The sequence below is a fragment of the Dendropsophus ebraccatus genome, chromosome 4, assembly GCF_027789765.1.
Source record: "Dendropsophus ebraccatus isolate aDenEbr1 chromosome 4, aDenEbr1.pat, whole genome shotgun sequence".
Classification (NCBI taxonomy): Eukaryota; Metazoa; Chordata; class Amphibia; order Anura; family Hylidae; genus Dendropsophus; species Dendropsophus ebraccatus.
This window is the reverse complement of record NC_091457.1, coordinates 28352805-28378506: the sequence shown is the minus strand read 5'-3', so window position 1 is coordinate 28378506 and position 25702 is coordinate 28352805. Positions and strand designations below refer to the sequence as shown.

Sequence of the window (25702 nt, the reverse complement as noted above, 5' to 3'; positions counted from 1 at the left end):
CCCTTTAAGAGCGACCTGGGTCCCTTTAAGAGCGAAATATGTCCCTTTAAGAGCAAAATGGGTCCCTTTAAGAGCGACCTGGGTCCCTTTAAGAGCTAAATGGGTCCCTTTAAGAGCGACCTGGTTCCCTTTAAGAGCGAAATGGGTCCCTTTAAGCGTGAAATTGGTCCCTTTATGAGTGAAATTAGTCCCTTTAAGGGTGACCTGGGTCCCTTTAAGAGCGAAATAGGTCCCTTTAAGAGTGAAATGGGTCCCTTTAAGAGCGACCTGGGTCCCTTTAGGAGAAACCTGGGTCCCTTTAAGAGCGACCTGGGTCCCTTTAAGAGCAAAATATGTCCATTTAAGAGCAAAATGGGTCCCTTTAAGAGCGACCTAGATCCCTTTAAGAGCAAAATGGGTCTCTTTAAGAGCGAAATGGGTCCCTTTAAGAGCGAAATGGGTCCCTTTTAAGAGCGACCTGGGTCCCTTTAAGAGCGACCTGGGTCCCTTTTAGAGCAAAATATGTCCCTTTAAGAGCAAAATGGGTCCCTTTAAGAGCGACCTGGGTCCCTTTCAGAGCAAAATATGTCCCTTTAAGAGCAAAATATGTCCCTTTAAGGGCAAAATATGTCCCTTTAAGAGCGAAATGGGTCCCTTTAAGCGTGAATTTGGTCCCTTTATGGGTGAAGTTGGTCCCTTTAAGAGCGACCTGGGTCCCTTTAAGAGCAAAATATGTCCCTTTAAGAGCAAAATGGGTCCCTTTAAGAGCGACCTGGGTCCCTTTAAGAGCGACATGGGTCCCTTTAAGAGCAAAATATGTCCCTTTAAGAGCGAAATATGTCCCTTTAAGAGCGACCTGGGTCCCTTTAAGAGCGAAATATGTCCCTTTAAGAGGAAAATGGGTCCCTTTAAGAGCGACCTGGGTCCCTTTAAGAGAGAAATGGGTCCCTTTAAGAGCGAAATGGGTCCCTTTAAGAGCGACCTGGGTCCCTTTAAGAGCAAAATATGTCCCTTTAAGAGCAAAATATGTCCCTTTAAGAGCGAAATATGTCCCTTTAAGAGCGAAATATGTCCCTTTAAGAGCGAAATGGGTCCCTTTAATCGTGAAATTGGTCCCTTTAAGAGCGACCTGGGTCCCTTTAAGAGCGAAATATGTCCCTTCAAGAGCAAAATGGGTCCCTTTAAGAGCAAAATATGTCCCTTTAAGAGCGAAATATGTCCCTTTAAGAGCGAAATATGTCCCTTTAAGAGCGAAATGGGTCCCTTTAATCGTGAAATTGGTCCCTTTAAGAGCGACCTGGGTCCCTTTAAGAGCGAAATATGTCCCTTTAAGAGCAAAATGGGTCCCTTTAAGAGCGACCTAGGTCCCTTTAAGAGCAAAATGGGTCCCTTTAAGAGCGAAATGGGTCCCTTTAAGAGCGACCTGGGTCCCTTTAAGAGCGACCTAGGTCCCTTTAAGAGTGAAATGGGTCCTTTTAAGAGCGACCTGGGTCCCTTTAAGAGCGACCTGGGTCCCTTTAAGAGCGAAATGGGTCCCTTTAAGCGTGAAATTGGTCCCTTTATGAGTGAAATTGGTCCCTTTAGGGTTACCTGGGTCCCTTAAAGAGCGAAATATGTCCCTTTATGAGCGAAATAGGTTTCTTTAAGAGCGACCTGGGTCCCTTTAAGAGCGAAATAGGTCCCTTTAAGAGCGAAATGGGTCCCTTTAAGAGCGACCTGGGTCCCTTTAAGAGCGACCTGGGTCCCTTTAAGAGCAAAATTTGTCCCTTTAAGAGCAAAATGGGTCCCTTTAAGAGCGACCTAGGTCCCTTTAAGAGCGAAATGGGTCCCTTTAAGAGCGAAATGGGTCCCTTTAAGAGCGACCTGGGTCCCTTTAAGAGCAAAATATGTCCCTTTAAGAGCAAAATGGGTCCCTTTAAGAGCGACCTGGGTCCCTTTAAGAGCAAAATATGTCTCTTTAAGAGCAAAATATGTCCCTTTAAGAGCAAAATATGTCCCTTTAAGAGCAAAATGGGTTCTTTTAAGAGCGACCTGGGTCCCTTTAAGAGCGAAATGGGTCACTTTAAGCGTGAAATTGGTCCCTTTTTAGAGCGACCTGGGTCCCCCTAAGAGCGACCTGGGTCCCTTTAAGAGCAAAATATGTCCCTTTAAGAGCTAAATATGTCCCTTTTAAGAGCGAAATGGGTCCCTTTTAGCGTGAATTGGTCCCTTTAAGAGTGAAATTGGTCCCTTTAAGAGCGACCTTGGTCCCTTTAAAAGCGAAATATGTCCCTTTAACAGCAAAATGGGTCCTTTTAAGAGCAACCTGGGTCCCTTTAAGAGCGACCTGGGTCCCTTTAAGAGCGAAATGGGTCCCTTTAAGCGTGAAATTAGTCCCTTTAAGAGTGAAATTGGTCCCTTTAAGAGCGACCTGGGTCCCTTTAAGAGCGACCTGTGTCCCTTTAAGAGCGAACTGTGTCCCTTTAAGAGCGAACTGGGTCCATTTAAAAGCGAATGGGTTCCTTTAAGATCGACCTTAGCCCCTTTAAAAGTTAAATGGGTCCCTTTAAGAGCGACCTGGGTCCCTCTAAGAGCGACCTGGGTCCCTTTAAGAGCGAGCTGGGTCCCTTTAAGAGCGACCTGGGTCCCTTTAAGAGTAACTTGGGTCCCTTTAAGAGTGAAATGGGTCCCTTTAAGAGCGACCTAGGTCCCTTTAAGAGTGAAATGGGTCCTTTTAAGAGCGACCTGGGTCCCTTTAAGAGCGACCTGGGTCCCTTTAAGAGCGAAATGGGTCCCTTTAAGCGTGAAATTGGTCCCTTTATGAGTGAAATTGGTCCCTTTAGGGTTACCTGGGTCCCTTAAAGAGCGAAATATGTCCCTTTATGAGCGAAATAGGTTTCTTTAAGAGCGACCTGGGTCCCTTTAAGAGCGAAATAGGTCCCTTTAAGAGCTAAATGGGTCCCTTTAAGAGCGACCTGGGTCCCTTTAAGAGCGACCTGGGTCCCTTTAAGAGCAAAATTTGTCCCTTTAAGAGCAAAATGGGTCCCTTTAAGAGCGACCTAGGTCCCTTTAAGAGCGAAATGGGTCCCTTTAAGAGCGAAATGGGTCCCTTTAAGAGCGACCTGGGTCCCTTTAAGAGCAAAATATGTCCCTTTAAGAGCAAAATGGGTCCCTTTAAGAGCGACCTGGGTCCCTTTAAGAGCAAAATATGTCTCTTTAAGAGCAAAATATGTCCCTTTAAGAGCAAAATATGTCCCTTTAAGAGCAAAATGGGTTCTTTTAAGAGCGACCTGGGTCCCTTTAAGAGCGAAATGGGTCACTTTAAGCGTGAAATTGGTCCCTTTTTAGAGCGACCTGGGTCCCCCTAAGAGCGACCTGGGTCCCTTTAAGAGCAAAATATGTCCCTTTAAGAGCTAAATATGTCCCTTTTAAGAGCGAAATGGGTCCCTTTTAGCGTGAATTGGTCCCTTTAAGAGTGAAATTGGTCCCTTTAAGAGCGACCTTGGTCCCTTTAAAAGCGAAATATGTCCCTTTAACAGCAAAATGGGTCCTTTTAAGAGCAACCTGGGTCCCTTTAAGAGCGACCTGGGTCCCTTTAAGAGCGAAATGGGTCCCTTTAAGCGTGAAATTAGTCCCTTTAAGAGTGAAATTGGTCCCTTTAAGAGCGACCTGGGTCCCTTTAAGAGCGACCTGTGTCCCTTTAAGAGCGAACTGTGTCCCTTTAAGAGCGAACTGGGTCCATTTAAAAGCAAATGGGTTCCTTTAAGATCGACCTTAGCCCCTTTAAAAGTGAAATGGGTCCCTTTAAGAGCGACCTGGGTCCCTCTAAGAGCGACCTGGGTCCCTTTAAGAGCGACCTGGGTCCCTTTAAGAGCGACCTGGGTCCCTTTAAGAGTAACTTGGGTCCCTTTAAGAGTGAAATGGGTCCCATTAAGAGCGACCTGGTTCCCTTTAAGAGCGACCTGGGTCCCTTTAAGAACGACCTGGGTCCCTTTAAGAGCGAAATGGGTCCCTTTAAGAACGAAATGGGTCTCTTTAAGAGCGACCTGGGTTCCGTTAAGAGCGACCTGGGTCCCTTTAAGAGCGAAGGGACCCCCGTCGCTCCTAAAGGGACCCATGTCGCTCTTAAAGGGACGGGAGCCAAGTTGCTCTTAAAGGGATGGGACCCAAGTCGCTCTTAAAGGGACAGCACCCAGCATTTATGTTAAAAGGAAGTCATTGGTAAAGGGGCGCTCTGGAAGTCACTGGTAAAGGGGCGCTCTGGAAGTCACTGGTAAAGGGGCGCTCTGGAAGTCACTGGTAAAGGGGCGCTCTGGAAGTCACTGGTAAAGGGGCGCTCTGGAAGTCACTGGTAAAGGGGCGCTCTGGAAGTCACTGGTAAAGGGGCGCTCTGGAAGTCACTGGTAAAGGGGCGCTCTTTTCAAGCACTATGTATTTCCCTGGAAATGCAAATCTAGTTTAAAAAGAGAACACACAGTAGTTTGACAATAAATGGCTTCAGTTCACCCGATCACTAACCATGAGTGGGGAAAAAGTTATTGTTATAATTCATATTCTCTGCAAAAGAGACAAGAAAGAAAAAATTCTGCTGGGGTATGTACAACTGTAGTTGTAGTCTTCAGTATGTGGGACGTACTGTTCAACCTCTACGTAGTGGCCTCCAAAGACGCAGGATTAATATGAAAGGGGATACAGACACCCTTTAATGCATCATAATAGAGACCCTTTTTTTTTAGTATTGCACCTATAGAACATATTGGGGGAGATTTAATAAACATGGTGCAAAGTGAAACTGGCTCAGTTGCCCCTAGCAACCAATCAGATTCCACCTTTTATTTTACAAAGAGTCTGAGGAATGAAAGGTGGAATCTGATTGGTTGCTAGGGGCAACTGAACCAGTTTCACTTTACACCATGTTTGATAAATCTCCCCCATTGTGTCATTCTGTGCGAATAAATCCACATATATCCATGTCCTGGAAGCCACACCGTCAGATCCCTCTGCAAAGTACATATACAGAATATATTTTAGGAAAAAATATTTACAGCGATCCAGAAGATTCTGATTTTTTATGTTTATGTGTTTTTCTTTCTCACAGCGTGTCACAGCGACCTAAGGGCTCCTGTTACATACACACACTTTGCACACATCAGCCATAGCAATCAATAACATTGATTATCGTGTGACAATATGGCCTGTCAGCGTTGGGATATATCAAGTGATCAGTCAGTTGTTAGAAGCAGGAGAAATGGGCGAGTGAAAGGATCCGAGCGACTTTGACCAAATTGTGATGACTATCTGACTAGGTCACAGCATTTTATGCTGCCATCTTAGGTTAGTATCTACCAACAGTGGCCGAACCGATAATTCAGTGACAGGGTCATGGATGCCTAAGGCCAAATAACAGGATGAAATAATCCCACCACTCCAGGAACACATATTATTGACTATTACATTATACTAGTACTGAATTAAAACCACTATGCTCAGATCAATTTTATAGTACTCCAAATTGTTATATGCCACCTTGGTGCGCCACACAGTAAAAGTAGTTATGTAAGCAGATTCCACCAGTAAATAGGTAGGTCCTTTCCAGTAGGTAGGTCACCCAGTAAATACATAGGTCCCTATTATGAAGATATGTCCCCCACAGTAGGCAGATTGTTTTCCCATTAGGTATATTCATGTTCCAAGTAGACAGGTTGCCCCAAGTTGCTTAGTAGGTCCCCCATTAGATAGGTGGGTCCTTCATTAGGTAGGAAGTTGCCCTATTTGGAAGTGAGTTCCCCCATGGGGAAGGTATGTTCCCTAATAGGTAGATTTCCCAAGAAGGTAGGTCCCTCTAACAGGCAAGTTTTTCCCCCTTAAGATATGTACATACCCCAGTAAGTTGGCAGGTCCCACTAGGTAGGTGTGTATTCCAGTAGGTAGGTATATCTCCTATATGTAGGTATGTTTTGTTCCCCGTTAGGTAGGTACATCTCCACCCCCACCCCCCCATAGGCATGCAGATTCCCACTAGACAGGCCTCCCATTCTGTAGGTATGTCTCCCTAGTAGGTGGTAGGTTGTCTAAGTAGGTAAGTATGCCAACTATTAGGTAGTTATGTCCCTCACAGTAGTTAGTTCCTCTATTAGGTAGTTTGCCCCAAGTAAGTTCCCCATTAATTGTGCCAAAAAAAATCAAGCTCCCCTTCTCCCATTCCCTTACAGCCACACAGTGCAGCTGGACCTTCTTCAATCTATTCCATTCTGGTGGAGACCAGCAAAGAGTTACACTACTGTGCATGCTTATTCTAGTAAGTGATGAGGCAAGGAGTATCCTAAGAATACGCTTAATAAAGCTAAAAAGAATCATTTCCTCTCTCCAAGATCCAAAGTATGTGTCCTGGATATCCTGTTGCTAGCGATCACCCACAATATTTTACAGGCCATTATAATTGCTTGTAAAAACTTTTACGGACACCTGGACCACCTGGAGTTTCCTACAAATACTACCTTAGGGTAAGTACACACTAAGGAATCCGGGAGGATCACCCGCCACGGATTCCGCCGCTCGCACACATCTCCACCCGTCCCATAGACTCCATTTTATGCACAGGCAGATTCCGCCGTCTGCCCAAAGAATGAACCTGTTCGTAGAATGGAGTCTATGGCATAGGTGGAAATGTGCATGAGCGGGTGCGAGTGGCGGGTTATTCACCCGGATTCCGTAGTGTGCACATTCCTACATAATAGTTCCAAAATAAGGGTATGTGCACACTGAGGAAAACACGTGAGGACATTCGGTGGATTCTGCCGCTCGTCCCTGCGCGCTCCAACTTCACTCTTGGCCTGTGCTATAGACTCCATTCTATGGTCAGGTAGATTCCGCCATCCGCACAAATTGAACGGGTTCATTATTTGGGCGGATGATGGAATCTGCCTGATCATAGAATGGAGTTTATGGCCCAGGTGGAGATGCGTGCGGCTGTGAGCGGGGGCGAGCTGCGGAATCTGTGGTGGGTGATCGGGTTCTGTAGTGTGCACATACCCTAATACTACAATTCCCAAATAATACTGCCATACAATGCAAATAATACTGGATGATTTTATTTTGCTACTGGGCTTCCCTATTGTAGGAAACAATCGTGGACTCCCCCATCTGTTATTTATTGTGTAAGACCCCCTACCCTCTATTCTATCTATATAGTCTCACAGGGCAAGGCCTGGGTTATCCAACACCTCATTGAACCTATGGAACATGATTCCGAGACCCCAAGTAACCTTTAGGACTACATCTTCATAGATGGGTGCTGGAAGGATACACATCTACGACTTTGGAGAAGACTTGAGAAGAAGGGTCTCTAGACGTTCTCCTGGGATTATTATTTGGTTTCGATTGCCTGCTGGTATAAATATAAGAAACCAGGGATGATTCATCTCATGTGATGATACCAGTCACTCATGGTGTGTCTATTCCTGCCTCCTCTGTCTTCTCCTTTGGTAAAGGTGCTGCCATTTAAAGGCGCCCCCCCCCCCTCCCGCCAGTGTAAATAAGCTGGTCTGTATACATGGGGCTTGGCAGTGACGGATATCTATAGACTCTCTCAGCAGATGCTTTGCTGCTAGTTTTCCTGCAGAGACGGGGGGAGCCGCAGTAACGACGGTGGTCACAGCTTCTGGGATTACATCTGGCAGGGAAAAAAAAAGATAATTTTATAATTTTTTCTTTCCAGAGGAATTTTGTATTTCTCACATGCGTCTGTGTAATCCTTGGAGGGCTGAGCGTGCTGGAAATGTTTAACTCTTTACGGAGCGCTCAATTATAAGAAATCCCTGAAGCAGCTTAAGAAAATTCATTACTAGGAGGAGGCAACGCACATTGATGCTCTTCCGCCGGCGGCTGACCTTGCGACCCCTAGAAAAATCAAGGGTGAGACGGGGGAACGTCGCTAGGTGCAAATGTCAAACTCGGCTCTGCTACACCACAGAGACACTGCAAGAAAGATATGGATGGATCTAGAAAACGGTGACATATCGGGGAATCGAGAATGGACGGGAAAATAATGAATGAAAAAAGCAGAGGAAGACGTCTTTGATACAGACTTTGGTCTTGTGACATGAAGATCACAATGTCGCATAGCAACGTTGCATCTACGACATGTCATAGGACTATAAGATGGCACCTCATTGTTCCATCATCTCTTGGTATACAGCACCTGCACTTTCACGGCTGTGTATGGCACCGAGCTGGCTCTGGCACCCCCATATTTAAAAAAATCCCTCTAAGTTTAACAGTTCAGGTGGCTGTGCAGAGATTTAGCTGTCTCTCCCTCCTTAAAGGGATTGTCTTATGGCCCTATTTCACCAGACGATTATCGTTTGCATAATCGTTAACGATTAACGATCTCAAACGACCGCTATTGCGAAAGACCTGATAACGTTCACTCATTTCCATGGAACGATAATCGTTACTTATGATCGTATTTGAGATCGTTTTTCTTTGCTATTTCTTCGCTATTGCGTTCGTATCTATTGCGAACGACTGAACAATGTCTTATTCAATGCGAACTATTTGCGAACGTTTTGCGAACGAGCAACGATAAAAATACGATCAACGATTTCTCGTTCGGTCGTTAATCGTTAACTGCATTTCAACCAAACGATTATCGTTTAGATTTGAACGATTTAACGATAATCTGAACGATAATCGTCCGGTGGAACAGGGCCCTTAGTATAGACATCCCAGGAAATTCTGCATTAAAGGAGGGTCCCCTGTTCCGGATTCTCGTCTCCTGGCCAGACTGAAGGCCTTATTCCACAGAACGATTATTGTCCGTATTCGGCCGATATCGGACACTGCAGACGATAATCGTCCCGTGGAATAGAGTGCAACGATCAGCCGACATCGTTCATGTCGGCTGATCGTTGCAGTCGCTTGTTTTTCAACATGTTGAAAAACAAGCGACTGATACAGCAACAATCTGCTGCCGTCGCTCCGTTGAATAGGAGCATCGGCAGCAGACGCTGCTGTATCCTATGGGCTGCCCGGACGATCAGCGATCACCCGGGCATTCCCCCCGCAGCTCCCCGCCGCCCCTCCCGCACTCACCCGCTCGCTGCAGCCGCGTTGAATAGCTGCGGCAGCGAGCGGGGAACGAGGAGCAAACGAGCGCTAAGAGCGCTCGTTTGCTCCTCTAAACAACCCGTGAAATAGGGCCTTAAACAGCAGATATAAAGAGCGTCTCCCTCTCTGGAGGACCTGACCTGTCCTGCAGTTTACACACAGCCCATTGGTATGAATGGACGTCGTGTAATGTTTCCATTGCCCAGTGGTGGCGCTGCAGAGACACTGCCAGGATTCTCCACAGATTACAGCTGATCCTCAGGGGTCCCAACATAAAGTCCCTTGGTAATATGCTTGCTATCAAGGGACTGTCCAAAGTGGAGAGTCCCTTTAACTTCCATGGAAGAAAGTTGCACTTAAAAGGGTTATCCAGCTTCCAAAACATGGCCACTTTTCCCCTCTTGTCTTCAGTTGAGTTTGAAACCGCACCCAATCTGGAGACAAGAGAGGGGGAAAAGTGGCCATGTTTTTGTAGCGCTGGATAACCCCTTTAATGTGAGGCTCCTATTAAAGTTAATGGGAGGTGAAAACTGCAGATATTGAGGCTGATTTTTGTCTGTGTGAACATATTTTGACTAAAAAATGTGAGGAACGTTCCACAAGCCGTGTGTGACTAGAGCCCTAGCGTTCTCACCCTCCCCATACAATGGGTTTGCACCTATAATACGTGTTCAGTGTTGTATATAACTAAGCAGCCGCCGTGGCTCCCTCACATTCCTTCACCTGTGGAGGAGGCTCAGCCCCCAGTACATCGCGCCGCTCCGGCAGTGAAGGGGTGTCGCGCCCCGCCGCCAGATGCAGCCAGGTGGATGCTGAGCCGGGGACCGCGCCGTGATTGGTGGGCTGGCTGTGACGTCACGGATGCTTAGCCCCGGCCGGCCGGGGGTGGGGGACAGTCTGCGCGCGGAGCTCGGGGGGAGCGGGTGGGAGCCGGGAGTTCTCCGAACACGATGCGGGATGTCCGGACTGAGGAGGAATGAGGAGGGGGCTGCACTGCGAGCACACTCGGCTTAGAGAGGCACCATGAGCTCCGAGGGAGGGGCCGTCCCCTGGGAGGACACAGGTAAGTGCACTGCTAGAGTTATAGGGGCCCCTACACCAAAGGGGGTCTCCTCACTAATGGGATTATCTGCATGTTATCTGCATGTCCCCCAATGGGAAGTTTGCAACCAATTGGCTTGGTGTTTAGAGGGGCACAAAATAATAAAATCTCCGCTAAAGTTTCTGACCTGTGCAGATACCACTGACCCAGACCCCAGCGGTAGTCACTGGGATAGCCGCCATCATGGCCGATAATCCCATGGCATTATGGAAAATCTGACAAGCTATGGGACGTACGGACGCCAGTGACCCCGATAAATCGGCATGATGATCCCGATGATCTTTGTGATGACCCTATGGATCGCCATGGTGACCCCCATAATTGCCATGGTGACTGTGATGATCGCCATGGTGACCCCAGTGATGGCTATGGTGACCCCAGTGATGGCTATGATGACCCCAGTGATCGTCATGGTGACCCCCAGTGATCGCCATGGTGACCCCAATGATCATAGCCATTGGCATATGAAGGACAGGCGCTGCAGCCCCCCCACCTGGAGAAAATGAAGCCCAGTCCCCATATCAGCCATGATTGGGGTGATACCAGGTTACAGTGCACTAAATGCTTAATAGTACCCCCATTTGGGGACATTCGGGGACATTGGGGGACGTGTTAGACAGTCGTAGCCCCTGCCACATGGATGCCGTACACACCGCCTCTCTCCTGGTTGGGGTATCAATGCACAGGGGAGCTGCATGCTATACTTAGATGTACCCCAGAGCTGCGCTCATGATTGTAATGATTCATAAGAGGACTGGAATAGATGCCTTGTTTCTATAGCATGGGGGTGGGCAGCTGTAGGTGGGCATACCAGGTCAGCATCTCCTGATCCCAGAACATGGCGTGCAGGGGTGGAGGTCCATGGCGTATGGAGGGGGGACGCCAACAAGGCTGCACAATGAATCCTTGCCCTGGGTGAAGGGAACTGTGTTAGCGGAGGGGCAGGTGCAGCAGAGCTGAGTTTGTCATCCCACATAGCAAGGTAAACGACTGCCTTATGGGTGATATCATTGTGCCCAGCTCTGCTACACCAGTATATGATGCTGCCAGTGTAAGGGGCGCCCTGTAGGAGCTCAGACGGTAAGTGGGGGATTTTCTAACACTTAATCTGTAGCTACAGTAAAGTGAGAAGTTGGTGTGATATAAGGGGGGGCTGTGCTAAGATACGGCGGGGGGCTCACGCAATGAGTCTCAATGGAAGCCAAGGCGATGGAGAAAGAGACGCCACACATATCCCGGAACATAAGGGGGATGTTGGTATTGATTGTAAGTAATCGGCGTGGAAGGTCACATGACTACAGAGGTATTAGAATAGCAGGGCTGAGTTTGTCGCTTGGCACCAGACAGGACCATGTGTTATCTGTGGGTATTATAGGCTGAGGTCTCCGAAATAATACACATGCTGCAACCTCATAGTGTGAGGAAGATACTCAGCTCTGCTACATCTGTATGAGAGAGGTATCCCGGATATAGAGCATGGTGTTATATAGAAAGGTATCCCTGATACAGAGCATGGTGTTATAGAGAGGTATCCCTGATACAGAGCATGGTGTTATAGAGAGGTATCCCTGATACAGAGCACAGTGGTATATAGAGGTATCCCTGATACAGAGCACAGTGGTATATAGAGGTATCCCTGATACAGAGCATGGTGTTATAGAGAGGTATCCCTGATACAGAGCACAGTGTTATATAGAGAGGTATCCCTGATACAGAGCACAGTGTTATAGAGAGGTATCCCTGATACAGAGCACAGTGTTATAGAGAGGTATCCCTGATACAGAGCATGGTGTTATAGAGAGGTATCCCTGATACAGAGCATGGTGTTATATAGAAAGGTATCCCTGATACAGAGCACAGTGTTATAGAGAGGTATCCCTGATACAGAGCACAGTGTTATAATGAGAGGTATCCCTGATACAGAGCATGGTGTTATAGAGAGGTAACCCTGATACAGAGCACAGTGTTATATAGAGAGGTATCCCTGATACAGAGCATGGTGTTATAGAGAGGTATCCCTGATACAGAGCACAGTGGTATAGAAAGGGTATCCCTGATACAGAGCATGGTGTTATAGAGAGGTATCCCTGATACAGAGCACAGTGTTATATAGAGAGGTATCCCTGATACAGAGCATGGTGTTATATAGAGAGGTATCCCTAATATACAGAGCCCAGTGTTATAGAGAGGTATCCCTGATACAGAGCACAGTGGTATAGAAAGGGTATCCCTGATACAGAGCATGGTGTTATAGAGAGGTAACCCTGATACAGAGCACAGTGTTATAGAGAGGTATCCCTGACACAGAGCATGGTGTTATAGAGAGGTATCCCTGATACAGAGCACAGTGTTATATACAGAGGTATCCCTGATACAGAGAACAGTGTTATAGAGAGGTATCCCTGATACAGAGCACAGTGTTATAGAGAGGTATCCCTGATACAGAGCAAACTGTTATACAGAGGTATCCCTGATACAGAGCATGGTGTAATAGAGAGGTATCCCTGATACAGAGCATAGTGTTATAGAGAGGTATCCCTGATACAGAGCATAGTGTTATAGAGAGGTATCCCTGATACAGAGCACAGTGGTATATAAAGAGGTATCCCTGATACAGAGCACAGTGGTATAGAGAGGTATCCCTGATACAGAGCATGGTATTATAGAGAGGTATCCCTGATACAGAGCACAGTGTTATAGAGAGGTATCCCTGATACGGAGCACAGTGTTATAGAGAGGTATCCCTAAAACAGAGCACAGTGTTATAGAGAGGTGTCCCTGATACAGAGCACAGTGTTATAAAGAGGTATCCCTGATACAGAGCACAGTGTTATAGAGAGATATCCCTGATACAGAGCACAGCGTTATAGAGAGGTATCCCTGATACAGAGCATGGTGTTATAGAGAGGTATCCCTGATACAGAGCATGGTGTTATAAAGAGGTATCCCTGATACAGAGCACAGTGTTATAGAGAGATATCCCTGATACAGAGCCCAGTGTTATAGAGAGGTATCCCTGATACAGAGCACAGTGTTATAGAGAGGTATCCCTGATACAGAGCACAGCGTTATAGAGAGGTATCCCTGATACAGAGCATGGTGTTATAAAGAGGTATCCCTAATACAGAGCACAGTGTTATAGAGAGGTATCCCTGATACAGAGCACAGCGTTATAGAGAGGTATCCCTGATACAGAGCACAGTGTTATAGAGAGGTATCCCTGATACAGAGCATGGTGTTATAGAGAGGTATCCCTGATACAGAGCACAGTGTTATAGAGAGGTATCCCTGATACAGAGCACAGTGTTATATAGAGAGGTATCCCTGATACAGAGCATATTGTTATAGAGAGGTATCCCTGATACAGAGCACAGTGTTATAGAGAGGTGCCCCTGATACAGAGCACAGTGTTATAGAGAGGTATCCCTGATACAGAGCACAGTGTTATAGAGAGGTATCCCTGATACAGAGCACAGCGTTATAGAGAGGTATCCCTGATACAGAGCACAGTGTTATAGAGAGGTATCCCTGATACAGAGCATGGTGTTATAGAGAGGTATCCCTGATACAGAGCAAAGTGTTATAGAGAGGTATCCCTGATACAGTGCATAGTGTTATAGAGAGGTATCCCTGATACAGAGCACAGTGTTATAGAGAGTTATCCCTGATACAAAGCACAGTGTGTTATAGAGAGGTGTCCCTGATACGGAGCACAGTGGTATAGAGAGGTATCCCTGATACAGAGCACAGTGTTATAGTGAGAGGTATCCCTGATACAGAGCATGGTGTTATAGAGAGGTATCCCTGATACAGAGCACAGTGTTATATAGAGAGATATCCCTGATACAGTGCACAGTGTAATAGAGAGGTATCCCTGATACATTGCACAGTGTAATAGAGAGGTATCCCTGATACAGAGCATGGTGTAATAGAGAGGTATCCCTGATACAGAGCATGGTGTTATAGAGAGGTATCCCAGATCCAGAGCATAGTGTTATAGAGAGGTATCCCTGATACAGAGCATAGTGTGTTAGAGAGGTGTCCCTGATACAGAGCACAGTGTTATAGAGAGGTATCCCTGATACAGAGCATAGTGTGTTATAGAGAGGTGTCCTTGATGCAGAGCACAGTGTTATATAGAGAGGTATCCCTGATGCAGAGCATAGTGTGTAATAGAGAGGTATCCCTGATACAGAGCACAGTGTTATAGAGAGGTATCCCTGATACAGAGCACAGTGTTATATAGAGGTATTCCTGATACAGAGCATGGTGTTATAGAGAGGTATCCCTGATACAGAGCACAGTGTTATATAGAGAGGTATCCCTGATACTGAGCATGGTGTTATAGAGAGGTATCCCTGATACAGAGCACAGTGGTATAGAGAGGTATCCTTGATACAGAGCATATTGTTATAGAGAGGTATCCCTGATACAGAGCATATTGTTATAGAGAGGTATCCCTGATATACAGCACAGTGGTATAGAGAGGTTTCCCTGATACAGAGCCCAGTGTTATAGAGAGGTATCCCTGATGCAGAGCACAGTGTTATAGAGAGGTATCCCTGATACAGAGCCCAGTGTTATAGAGAGGTATCCCTGATACAGAGCACCGTGTTATAGAGAGGTGTCCCTGATACAGAGCACAGTGTTATAGAGAGGTGTCCCTGATACAGAGCATAGTTTTATAGAGAGGTATCCCTGATACAGAGCACAGTGTTATAGAGAGATGTCCCTGATACAGAGCATATTGTTATAGAGAGAGAGGTATCCCTGATACAGAGCACAGTGGTATAGAGAGGTATCCCTGATACAGAGCATATTGTTATAGAGAGGTATCCCTGATACAGAGCACAGTGTTATAGAGAGGTATCCCTGATACAGAGCACAGTGTTATAGAGAGTTATCCCTGATACAGAGCACAGTGTTATAGAGAGGTATCCCTGATACAGAGTATGGTGTTATAGAGAGGTATCCCTGATACAGAGCACAACGTTATAGAGAGGTATCCCTGATACAGAGCACAGTGTTATATAGAGAGGTATCCCTGATACAGAGCACAGTGTTATATAGAGAGGTATCCCTGATACAGAGCACAGTGTTATAGAGAGGTATCCCTGATACAGAGCATGGTGTTATAGAGAGGTATCCCTGATACAGAGCATGTTGTTATAGAGAGGTATCCCTGATACAGAGCATGGTGTTATAGAGAGGTATCCCTGATACAGAGCACAGTGGTATAGAGAGATTTCCCTGATACAGAGCACAGTGGTATAGAGAGGTATCCCTGATACAGAGCATGGTGTTATAGAGAGGTATCCCTGATACAGAGCATAGTGTTATAGAGAGGTATCCCTGATACAGAGCACAGTGTTATAGAGAGGTATCCCTGATACAGAGCATAGTGTTATAGAGAGGTATCCCTGATACAGAGCATAGTGTTATAGAGAGGTATCCCTGACACAGAGCATAGTGTTATAGAGAGGTATCCCTGATACAGAGCATGGTGTTATATAGAGAGGTATCCCTGATACAGAGCATGGTGTTATATAGAGAGGTATCCCTGATACAGAGCATGGTGTTATAGAGAGGTATCCCTGATACAGAGCATAGTGTTATAGAGAGGTATCCCTAATATACAGAGCCCAGTGTTATAGAGAGGTATCCCTGATACAGAGCACAGTGGTATAGAAAGGGTATCCCTGATACAGAGCATGGTGTTATAGAGAGGTATCCCTGATACAGAGCACAGTGTTATATAGAGAGGTATCCCTGATACAGAGCATGGTGTTATAGAGAGGTATCCCTGATACAGAGCACAGTGTTATATAGAGAGGTATCCCTGATACAGAGCATGGTGTTATAGAGAGGTATCCCTGATACAGAGCACAGTGTTATATAGAGAGGTATCCCTGACACAGAGCATAGTGTTATAGAGAGATATCCCTGATACAGAGCACAGTGTTATATAGAGAGGTATCCCTGATACAGAGCATGGTGTTATATAGAGAGGTATCCCTAATATACAGAGCCCAGTGTTATAGAGAGGTATCCCTGATACAGAGCACAGTGGTATAGAAAGGGTATCCCTGATACAGAGCATGGTGTTATAGAGAGGTAACCCTGATACAGAGCACAGTGTTATATAGAGAGGTATCCCTGATACAGAGCATGGTGTTATAGAGAGGTATCCCTGATACAGAGCACAGTGTTATAGAGAGGTATCCCTGATACAGAGCATGGTGTTATAGAGAGGTAACCCTGATACAGAGCACAGTGTTATATAGAGAGGTATCCCTGATACAGAGCATGGTGTTATAGAGAGGTATCCCTGATACAGAGCACAGTGTTATATAGAGAGGTATCCCTGATACAGAGCATAGTGTTATAGAGAAGTGTCCCTGATAAAGAACATAGTGTTATAGAGAGATATGTCTAATATACAGCAGGGTCTGGAGTTATATGGGGACTAGTTCAGAAGAAATAATCTATATAGCGACCACTGGGAAATGACATATAGGAGGGAAGTTGTGCCGGAAGTGATAACATTGGGATAATAATATGTGATCACAGCCGTAAGGGGCCAGGGGTCACCTATAGGAAGGTAAGAGGAGAGCCTGGAGAATTATATCACATATAGGGGTAAGGGGCCAGGGGTCACCTATAGGGAGGAGAGCCTGGAGAATATCACATATAGGAGTAAGGGGCCAGAGGTCACCTATAAGAAGGTAAGGGCCATATTACACGGGATGATTATCGTGCGAAAAATCGCTCGAATTTAACCATAATCGTTCCGTGCAATTGCAGGCAACGATCGAAAAATCGTTTGTATGTTGTTCATCGTTTATTTAGATCTGAACCTAAAATTATAGTTAACCGTTCGCTGTAATTCCACATTCGTTCGCTAAAGTTCCACGTTTTTTCACTAATCGTTCAGTGTTCATTGTTTTGCTGGGATCAGAAGGAATAAACGATCATAGTAACGATCGTAGCTAACAATTATCGTTCTGTGTAATATGTTGAACGATAAACAATCTTGTTTGCATTCGTTTATCGTTAGTTGTTAATCGTTAAAAATCACTCAGTGTAATAGGATCCCAAGAGGAGAGCCTGGAGAATTATATCACATATAGGGGTAAGGGGCCAGGGGTCATCTATAGGAAGGTAAGAGGAGAGCCTGGAGAATTATATCACATATAGAGGTAAGGGGCTAGGGGTCACCTATAGGAAGGAGAGCCTGGAGAATTATATCACATATAGGGGTAAGGGCCAGGGGTCACCTATAGGAAGGTAAGAGGAGAGCCTGGAGAATTATATCACATATAGGGGTAAGGGCCAGGGGTCACCTATAGGAAGGTAAGAGGAGAGCCTGGAGAATTATATAACATATAGGAGTAAGGGGCCAGGGGTGACCTATAGGAAGGAGAGCCTGGAGAATTATATCACATGTAGAGGTAAGGGGCCAGGGGTGACCTATAGGAAGGTAAGAGGAGAGCCTGGAGAATTATATCACATATAGGGGTAAGGGGCCAGGGGTCACCTATAGGAAGGTAAGAGGAGAGCCTGGAGAATTATATCACATATAGGGGTAAGGGCCAGGGGTCACCTATAGGAAGGTAAGAGGAGAGCCTGGAGAATTATATCACATATAGGGGTAAGGGGCCAGGGGTCACCTATAAGAAGGTAAGAGGAGAGCCTGGAGAATTATATCACATATAGGGGTAAGGGCCAGGGGTCACCTATAGGAAGGTAAGAGAAGAGCCTGGAGAATTATATCACATATAGGAGTAAGGGGCCAGGGGTGACCTATAGGGAGGTAAGAGGAGAGCCTGGAGAATGATATCACATATAGGGGTAAGGGGCCAGGGGTGACCTATAGGAAGGAGAGCCTGGAGAATATCACATATAGAGGTAAGGGGCTAGGGGTCACCTATAGGGAGGAGAGCCTGAAGAATTATATCACATATAGGGGTAAGGGGCCAGGGGTCACCTATAGGAAAGAGAGCCTGGAGAATTATATCACATATAGGGGTAAGGGGCTAGGGGGTCACCTATAGGAAAGAGAGCCTGGAGAATTATATCACATATAGGGGTAAGGGGCTAGGGGGGTCACCTATAGGAAAGAGAGCCTGGAGAATGATATCACATATAGGAGTAAGGGGCCAGGGGTCACCTATAGGAAGGAGAGCCTGGAGAATTATATCACATGTAGAGGTAAGGGGCCAGGGGTCACCTATAGGAAGGTAAGAGGAGAGCCTGGAGAATTATATCACATATAGGGGTAAGGGGCCAGGGGTCACCTATAGGAAGGTAAGAGGAGAGCCTGGAGAATTATATCACATATAGAGGTAAGGGGCTAGGGGTCACCTATAGGAAGGAGAGCCTGGAGAATTATATCACATATAGGGGTAAGGGGCCAGGGGTCACATATAGGGAGGTAAGAGGAGAGCCTGGAGAATTGTATCACATATAGGGGTAAGGGGCCAGGGGTCACCTATAGGAAGGTAAGAGGAGATCATTGAGAATTGTATCACATATAGGGGTAAGGGGCCAGGGGTCACCTATAGGGAGGTAAGAGGAGAGCCTGGAGAATTATATCATATATAGTAGTAAGGGGCCAGGGGTCACCTATAAGAAGGTAAGAGGAGAGCCTGGAAAATTATATCACATATAGGGGTAAGGGGCTAGGGGGTCACCTATAGGAAGGAGAGCCTGGAGAATTATATCACTTATAGGGGTAAGGGGCTAGGGGGTCATCTATAGGAAGGAGAGCCTGGAGAATTATATCACTTATAGGGGTAAGGGGCTAGGGGGTCATCTATAGGAAGGAGAACCTGGAGAATGATATCACATATAGGGGTAAGGGGCTAGGGGGTCACCTATAGGAAGGTAAGAGGAGAGCCTGGAGAATTATATCACATAGGAGTAAGGGGCCAGGGGTCACCTATAGGGAGGTAAGAGGAGAGCCTGGAGAATGATATCACATATAGGAGTAAGGGGCCAGGGGTCACCTATAGGAAGGAGAGCCTGGAGAATTATATCACATGTAGAGGTAAGGGGCCAGGGGGTCACCTATAGGAAGGAGAGCCTGGAGAATGATATCACATATAGGAGTAAGGGGCCAGGGGTCACCTATAGGAAGGAGAGCCTGGAGAATTATATCACATGTAGAGGTAAGGGGCCAGGGGTCACCTATAGGAAGGTAAGAGGAGAGCCTGGAGAATTATATCACATATAGGGGTAAGGGCCAGGGGTCACATATAGGAAGGTAAGAGGAGAGCCTGGATAATGATATCACATATAGGGGTAAGGGGCCAGGGGTCACCTATAGGGAGGTAAGAGGAGAGCCTGGAGAATTATATCACATATAGGGGTAAGGGGCCAGGGGTCACCTATAGGGAGGTAAGAGGAGAGCCTGGAGAATTGTATCACATATAGAGGTAAGGGGCCAGGGGTCACCTATAGGAATGTAAGAGGAGAGCCTGGAGAATTATATCACATATAGGAGTAAGAGGATAAGGAACACATAGGAGTAGCTGGAGAAGAGATACATATAGTAAGGGAAGATGCTATAGGATTGTGCAGTGATAGAGAAGATGGTGGGTGTATATACTATATATTATCAGACAATATGTAATATGTAATATGTTCTTAGAACATTCCGGAGAGTCGTGCTTTAGTTAGTAAGAACGCTAAAGAGTTTGGAAAATCTTAGTCCATATAAGAAAAGCTGGGAAGAAGTAAATGATGTGAGGAATGAGGAGATGACGCCTGTCTGTGTGATATGTGGACAAGTGTTAGAAGGTGCAGGAGACCTGGGATAAACGTCTGTTCACACAGTGCAGTTTTGGCGTACATATTATAAGCCAACCCCAAAACTGCACTGGGAGCAAGGCCTTACAGGTGGAGTTCTGGAGCATGGAGTACAATGCATTTATAGAATCCTGTCTTGGAAGGTTTTGGGGGGGAATTAAGTTGATGAAGACTCTTATATATACGTCCGTTATATGTGTACAGTTGCAGCCTATGGTCACACATCATGAGAATGACAGACGTTTTTATTGAACGATCTGGTGTGTAAACATAGCACTAAAACGATGTAGCAGAGCTGGTTATGTACAGGTCTCAGAATATGTAGCAGAGCTGGTTATGGACAGGTCTCAGAAGATGTGACAGAGTTGGTTATGGACAGGTCTCAGAAGATGTAGCAGAGCTGGTTATGAACAGATCTGAGAAGATGTGACAGAGCTGGTTATGGACAGGTCTCAGAAGATGTGACAGAGCTGGTTATGGACAGGTCTCAGAAGATGTAGCAGAGCTGGTTATGAACAGATCTGAGAAGATGTGCAGGGCTGGTTATGGACAGGTCTCAGAAGATGTGACAGAGCTGGATATGTACAGGTCTCAGAAGATGTAGCAGAGCTGGTTATGGACAGGTCTCAGAAGATGTGACAGAGCTGGATATGGACAGGTCTCAGAAGATGTAGCAGAGCTGGTTATGAACAGATCTGAGAAGATGTAGCAGAGCTGGTTATGAACAGATCTAAGAAGATGTAGCAGAGCTGGTAATGGACAGGTCTAAGAAGATGTGACAGAGCTGGATATGGACAGGTCTCAGAAGATGTGACAGAGTTGGTTATGGACAGATCTGAGAAGATGTAGCAGAGCTGGTTATGGACAGATTTGAGAAGATGTAGCAGAGCTGGTTATGAATAGATCTGAGAAGATGTAGCAGAGCTGGTTATGGACAGATCTGAGAAGATGTAGCAGAGCTGGTTATGGACAGATCTGAGAAGATGTAGCAGAGCTGGTTATGGACAGATCTGAGAAGATGTAGCAGAGCTGGCTGTTAACAGGTTTGAGAATATATAGCAGAGTTGGTTAAAGACAAATCTGAGAGGATGTAACAAGAAGTTAGCTATGAACAGGTCTGAGGAGATGTAGCAGAGCTGGTTATAAAGAGATCTCGGAAGATGCAGCAGAGCTTGTGGACAGATCTGAGAAGATGTGGAAGAGCTGGATATAGACATTTCTGAGAGGATGTAGCAGAGCTGGTTATGAACAGATCTGAGAAGATGTAGCAGAGCTGGACAGGGACAGGTCTGAGAGGATGTAGCAAAGCTGGATGATGTAGCAGAGCTGGTTATGGATTGATATGAGAGGATGTAGTAGAGCTGGATATGGACTGATATGAGAGGATGTAGTAGAGCTGGATATGGACAGATCTGAGAAGATGTAGCAGAGCTGGATATGGACAGATCTGAGAAGATGTAGCAGAGCTGGTTATGGAAAGATCTGAGAAGATGTAGCAGAGCTGGATATGGACAGGTCTGAGAGGATGTAGCAAAGCTGGATGATGTAGCAGAGCTGGTTATGGATTGATATGAGAGGATGTAGTAGAGCTGGATATGGACAGATCTGAGAAGATGTAGCAGAGCTGGATATGGACAGATCTGAGAAGATGTAGCAGAGCTGGTTATGGAAAGATCTGAGAAGATGTAGCAGAGCTGGATATGGACAGGTCTGAGAGGATGTAGCAGAGCTGGATGATGTAGCAGAGCTGGTTATGGACTGATATGAGAGGATGTAGCAGAGCTGGATATGGACAGGTATGAGAAGATGGTGTAGTTTTGCAGTAACTCAGATATAAGACAATGCAGACACTTGCCCTATATGTGGCTAGGCGTACAAGACATTGTCTGTGGGTGAGGATAAGGCAGTGTAGCATAACGTGTTAACATAGGTTAAATAGTTATGGAATTGCATTATATGTGAAGACATCTGAGATGGTGAAGGAGAATTGCATTATATGTGGGCTGACTGAGAGAGTACAGAATAATTTCATTACATGTGGACAGACCTTACATGAAGTGCAGGGGAATTGCATTACATGTCTCCTGACAGCGCAGCGTGCATGGCAATCGCATTATTTGTGGCAATCTGCAAGTGAAGACGGATTACATTCCTATGCGGTCAGCCGGGGAGGTGCACACTAAAGGTTTAGGATACAAGGGGCATATACATAATACACACAGGGCTGCCTAATAAAGTGTCATTGGTCATTAGTATGAAGAGGTCCATCTACTTTAAAGCCAATTGCATTTGGTCTAGACAGCGAGCCCGATGTCCTCGTGCCTCATGGTTTACTTCTCTCATACTAAAAGGATCAGTTATTAATGGACCAGCTGTGCTCTACACATTGGGGCACTTGGAGGGCGTGCTTATCGCAAATGTTGGTGGTTTTTTTTAGCATCATCTACAGGGGAAAACTACCTACTAATAGCTATCTACATGGAGAAACTACCTACTAATAGCTATCTACATGGAGAAACTACCTACTAATACCTATCTACATGGAGACACTACCTACTAATAGCTATCTAAATGGAGAAACTACCTACTAATACCTATCTACATAGAGAAACTACCTACTAATAGCTATCTAAATGGAGAAACTACCTACTAATAGCTATCTAAATGGAGAAACTACCTACTAATACCTATCTACATAGAGAAACTACCTACTAATACCTATCTACATGGAGACACTACCTACTAATAGCTATCTACATAGAGAAACTACCTACTAATAGCTATCTACATAGAGAAACTACCTACTAATAGCTATCTAAATGGAGACACTACCTACTAATAGCTATCTAAATGGAGAAACTACCTACTAATAGCTATCTACATAGAGAAACTACCTACTAATACCTATCTACATAGAGAAACTACCTACTAATAGCTATCTACATGGAGAAACTACCTACTAATAGCTATCTACATGGAGACACTACCTACTAATAGCTATCTACATGGAGAAACTACCTACTTATACCTATCTACATGGAGAAACTACCTACTAATAGCTATCTACATGGAGAAACTACCTACTAATAGCTATCTACATGGAGAAACTACCTACTAATAGCTATCTAAATGGAAAAACTACCTACTAATAGCTATCTACATGGAGAAACTACCTACTAATAGCTATCTACATGGAGAAACTACCTACTAATAGCTATCTAAATGGAGAAACTACCTACTAATAGCTATCTAAATGGAAAAACTACCTACTAATAGCTATCTACATGGAGAAACTACCTACTAATAGCTATCTACATGGAGAAACTACCTACTAATAGCTATCTACATGGAGACACTACCTACTAATAGCTATCTACATGGAGAAACTACCTACTTATACCTATCTACATGGAGAAACTACCTACTAATAGCTATCTACATGGAGAAACTACCTACTAATAGCTATCTACATGGAGAAACTACCTACTAATAGCTATCTACATGGAGAAACTACCTACTAATAGCTATCTAAATGGAAAAACTACCTACAAATACCTATCTACATGGAGACACTACTTACTAATAGCTATCTACAGGGGAAAACTACCTACTAGGGCTATCTACAGGGGTAACTACCTACTAGGGGCTATGTCTTTTTGATCTTGTAATGTTCCTGTTTGTTTAACCCTATCGCTTGTATAGCGCTCTGAAATCAAGGGCACTTTTACAGGGGGAAACTACCTACTAAGAGCTATCTGCACAGGGAAATTACCTACTAAGGGCTATGCACAGGGGGATATTACCTAATGGGGGTTATGAAAGAAACAGATTGCTGAACTCAGGGAGACCAGCCAAACGACAACACTGCCGGCTGCTAGTGAAAGAGCTCAATGCAGTGAAGTCCTAGGTGCATTGCCCCCTGGGAAACGTGAATATGCAAAAGAAGAGCCTATGGACCTTATTGAAGAGTCTCAAAACACAGGACTAGCCAGATATCTCTCCGGGAAGGACCCGGCCAAGGGGCAGCTCCTGTTAGGAAACCACCAAAACCACCATATTAAGTGGCCCTATAAGTCAATGTAATGACAAGGGATAAACCAAGGCTAGGTAACCATCCACATACAGCTGTTTCGGGGTGTTGCCCCTCATCAGTCTGGAGCAGGATTCTGGCTAGGTGGGAGCAATGCCTAATAGAGCCATGAAAGAAACAGATTGCTGAACTCAGGGAGACCAGCCAAACGACAACACTGCCGGCTGCTAGTGAAAGCGCTCAAGCGCACCTAATGAGAGTTATCACAGAGGGGACACTACCTACAGGGGGCTACAGGGGGAAATTGCCAACTATGCTATCTACAGGGGGAACAACCTACTTGGGGCTATCTACAAGGGGGAACTAACTACGGGAGGCTATCTACAATGGCAAATTACTTACTGGGGGCTATGTACAGGGGAAAACTATCTACTGGGGCTATATACAGGGGGAAGCTACCTAAGGAGGGGCTATATACAGGGGGAAACTACCTAAGGAGGAGCTATCCACAAGGTGAAACTACCTACTGAGGGCTACCTGCAGGGGGAAACTGCCTACTAGAGGCTATATACAGTGGAAAGCTATCTACTAGGGTCTATCTACAGGGGGAAACTACCTACTGAGGGCTATATGGGGGGGGGGGGTGTAAAATACCTACTGGATGCTATCTATAAGGTGAAAAACTACCTACTAAAAGTTATTTACAGGTAGGTAACAACCTATTATGGGCTACTACCTACTACTACCACTACCTACTGAGGGCTATCTACAGGTTGAAACTTCTTACTAGGGGCTATCTACAGAGCAAGGCTACCTAGTAGGGGGATAACTACTTACTCAGGGCTATCTATGGGGGGAAACTACCTACTGGGGACTATCTATGGGGGAATACCTATCTACAGGGGAAACTACCTACTGGGGGCTATCTATAGGGGGAAACCACCTACTGGGGTTCTCTACAGGTGGGGAATTACCTACGGGAAGGGGGGGGGGTTATCTACAAGGGACAGTACCTACTGGCGGCTATCCACAAAGACAAACTGCCTCTTGGGAGAAATGTACAGGCATGCATACTACATGGAGTACTTTTTGCAGCGTCTGGTTGCTCAGACTACTAGAGGTGTTCCTATAATGAGAATCCACCAATTATTACCATAATAGAGAGTTTGTAGGGATTGTCCTATCTATACAATGTGTCATCACCTTCATGCTGCCTGAACCCCGAGTTATCTTGGTGGTCCCTGGTGTCTTTTCCTACCCCACTGGTCTTGATAGATCGCTCTCTATACCTTCACAGGAATAGATCTATTAATTAAGGCTTGTGGGGCAAGAAGAAGACACTGGGGATCCCCTAGATAATGGTGGTTCAGGCAGCATGAAAGTGATGGCAGGTTCCCTTTAAGTATGTATCATTTATTCATTCACATTTCTGTGAAAAGCCCCTCAGTTATGCTCATTTGAAGTGACATTACGGGGCTAGTACTTCATTAGACTAATAAGCTTCTATTATAGAGTCAGTTACTAGTACAAATCTGTCGTCTGCACTACTATGGCATATTACCAGCAGGACCCCAGGAGCTGGGAGCTCCAGTAGTCAGTAGACTTGGCACTTTGCAGCCCTGCACTTTTAGTTTATTAAACTGTATATCCTGTAGCTATATTGGCATCATGTAAAGAACAGGACTAAGACACAG

At 45.4% G+C, this 25702-nt stretch overlaps 1 protein-coding gene across 2 annotated transcripts in view; it reads left to right on the top strand.

Annotated features, from left to right (window-relative positions):
- Nucleotides 1-10031: 10031 nt before the first annotated feature.
- CHRM4 (cholinergic receptor muscarinic 4) overlaps nucleotides 10032-25702 on the top strand; it is a 55961-nt gene continuing 40290 nt past the window's right edge. Inside the window, exon 1 of one of the 2 annotated variants that reach the window (XM_069965350.1) lies at nucleotides 10032-10129. In XM_069965350.1, coding sequence (XP_069821451.1) covers nucleotides 10090-10129 — 40 coding nt within the window. In that variant the 5' untranslated portion in view covers nucleotides 10032-10089. Of the gene's footprint in view, nucleotides 10130-10638; nucleotides 10715-25702 lie in introns of those variants that run through there. The other variant, XM_069965351.1, reaches the window with a different exon arrangement.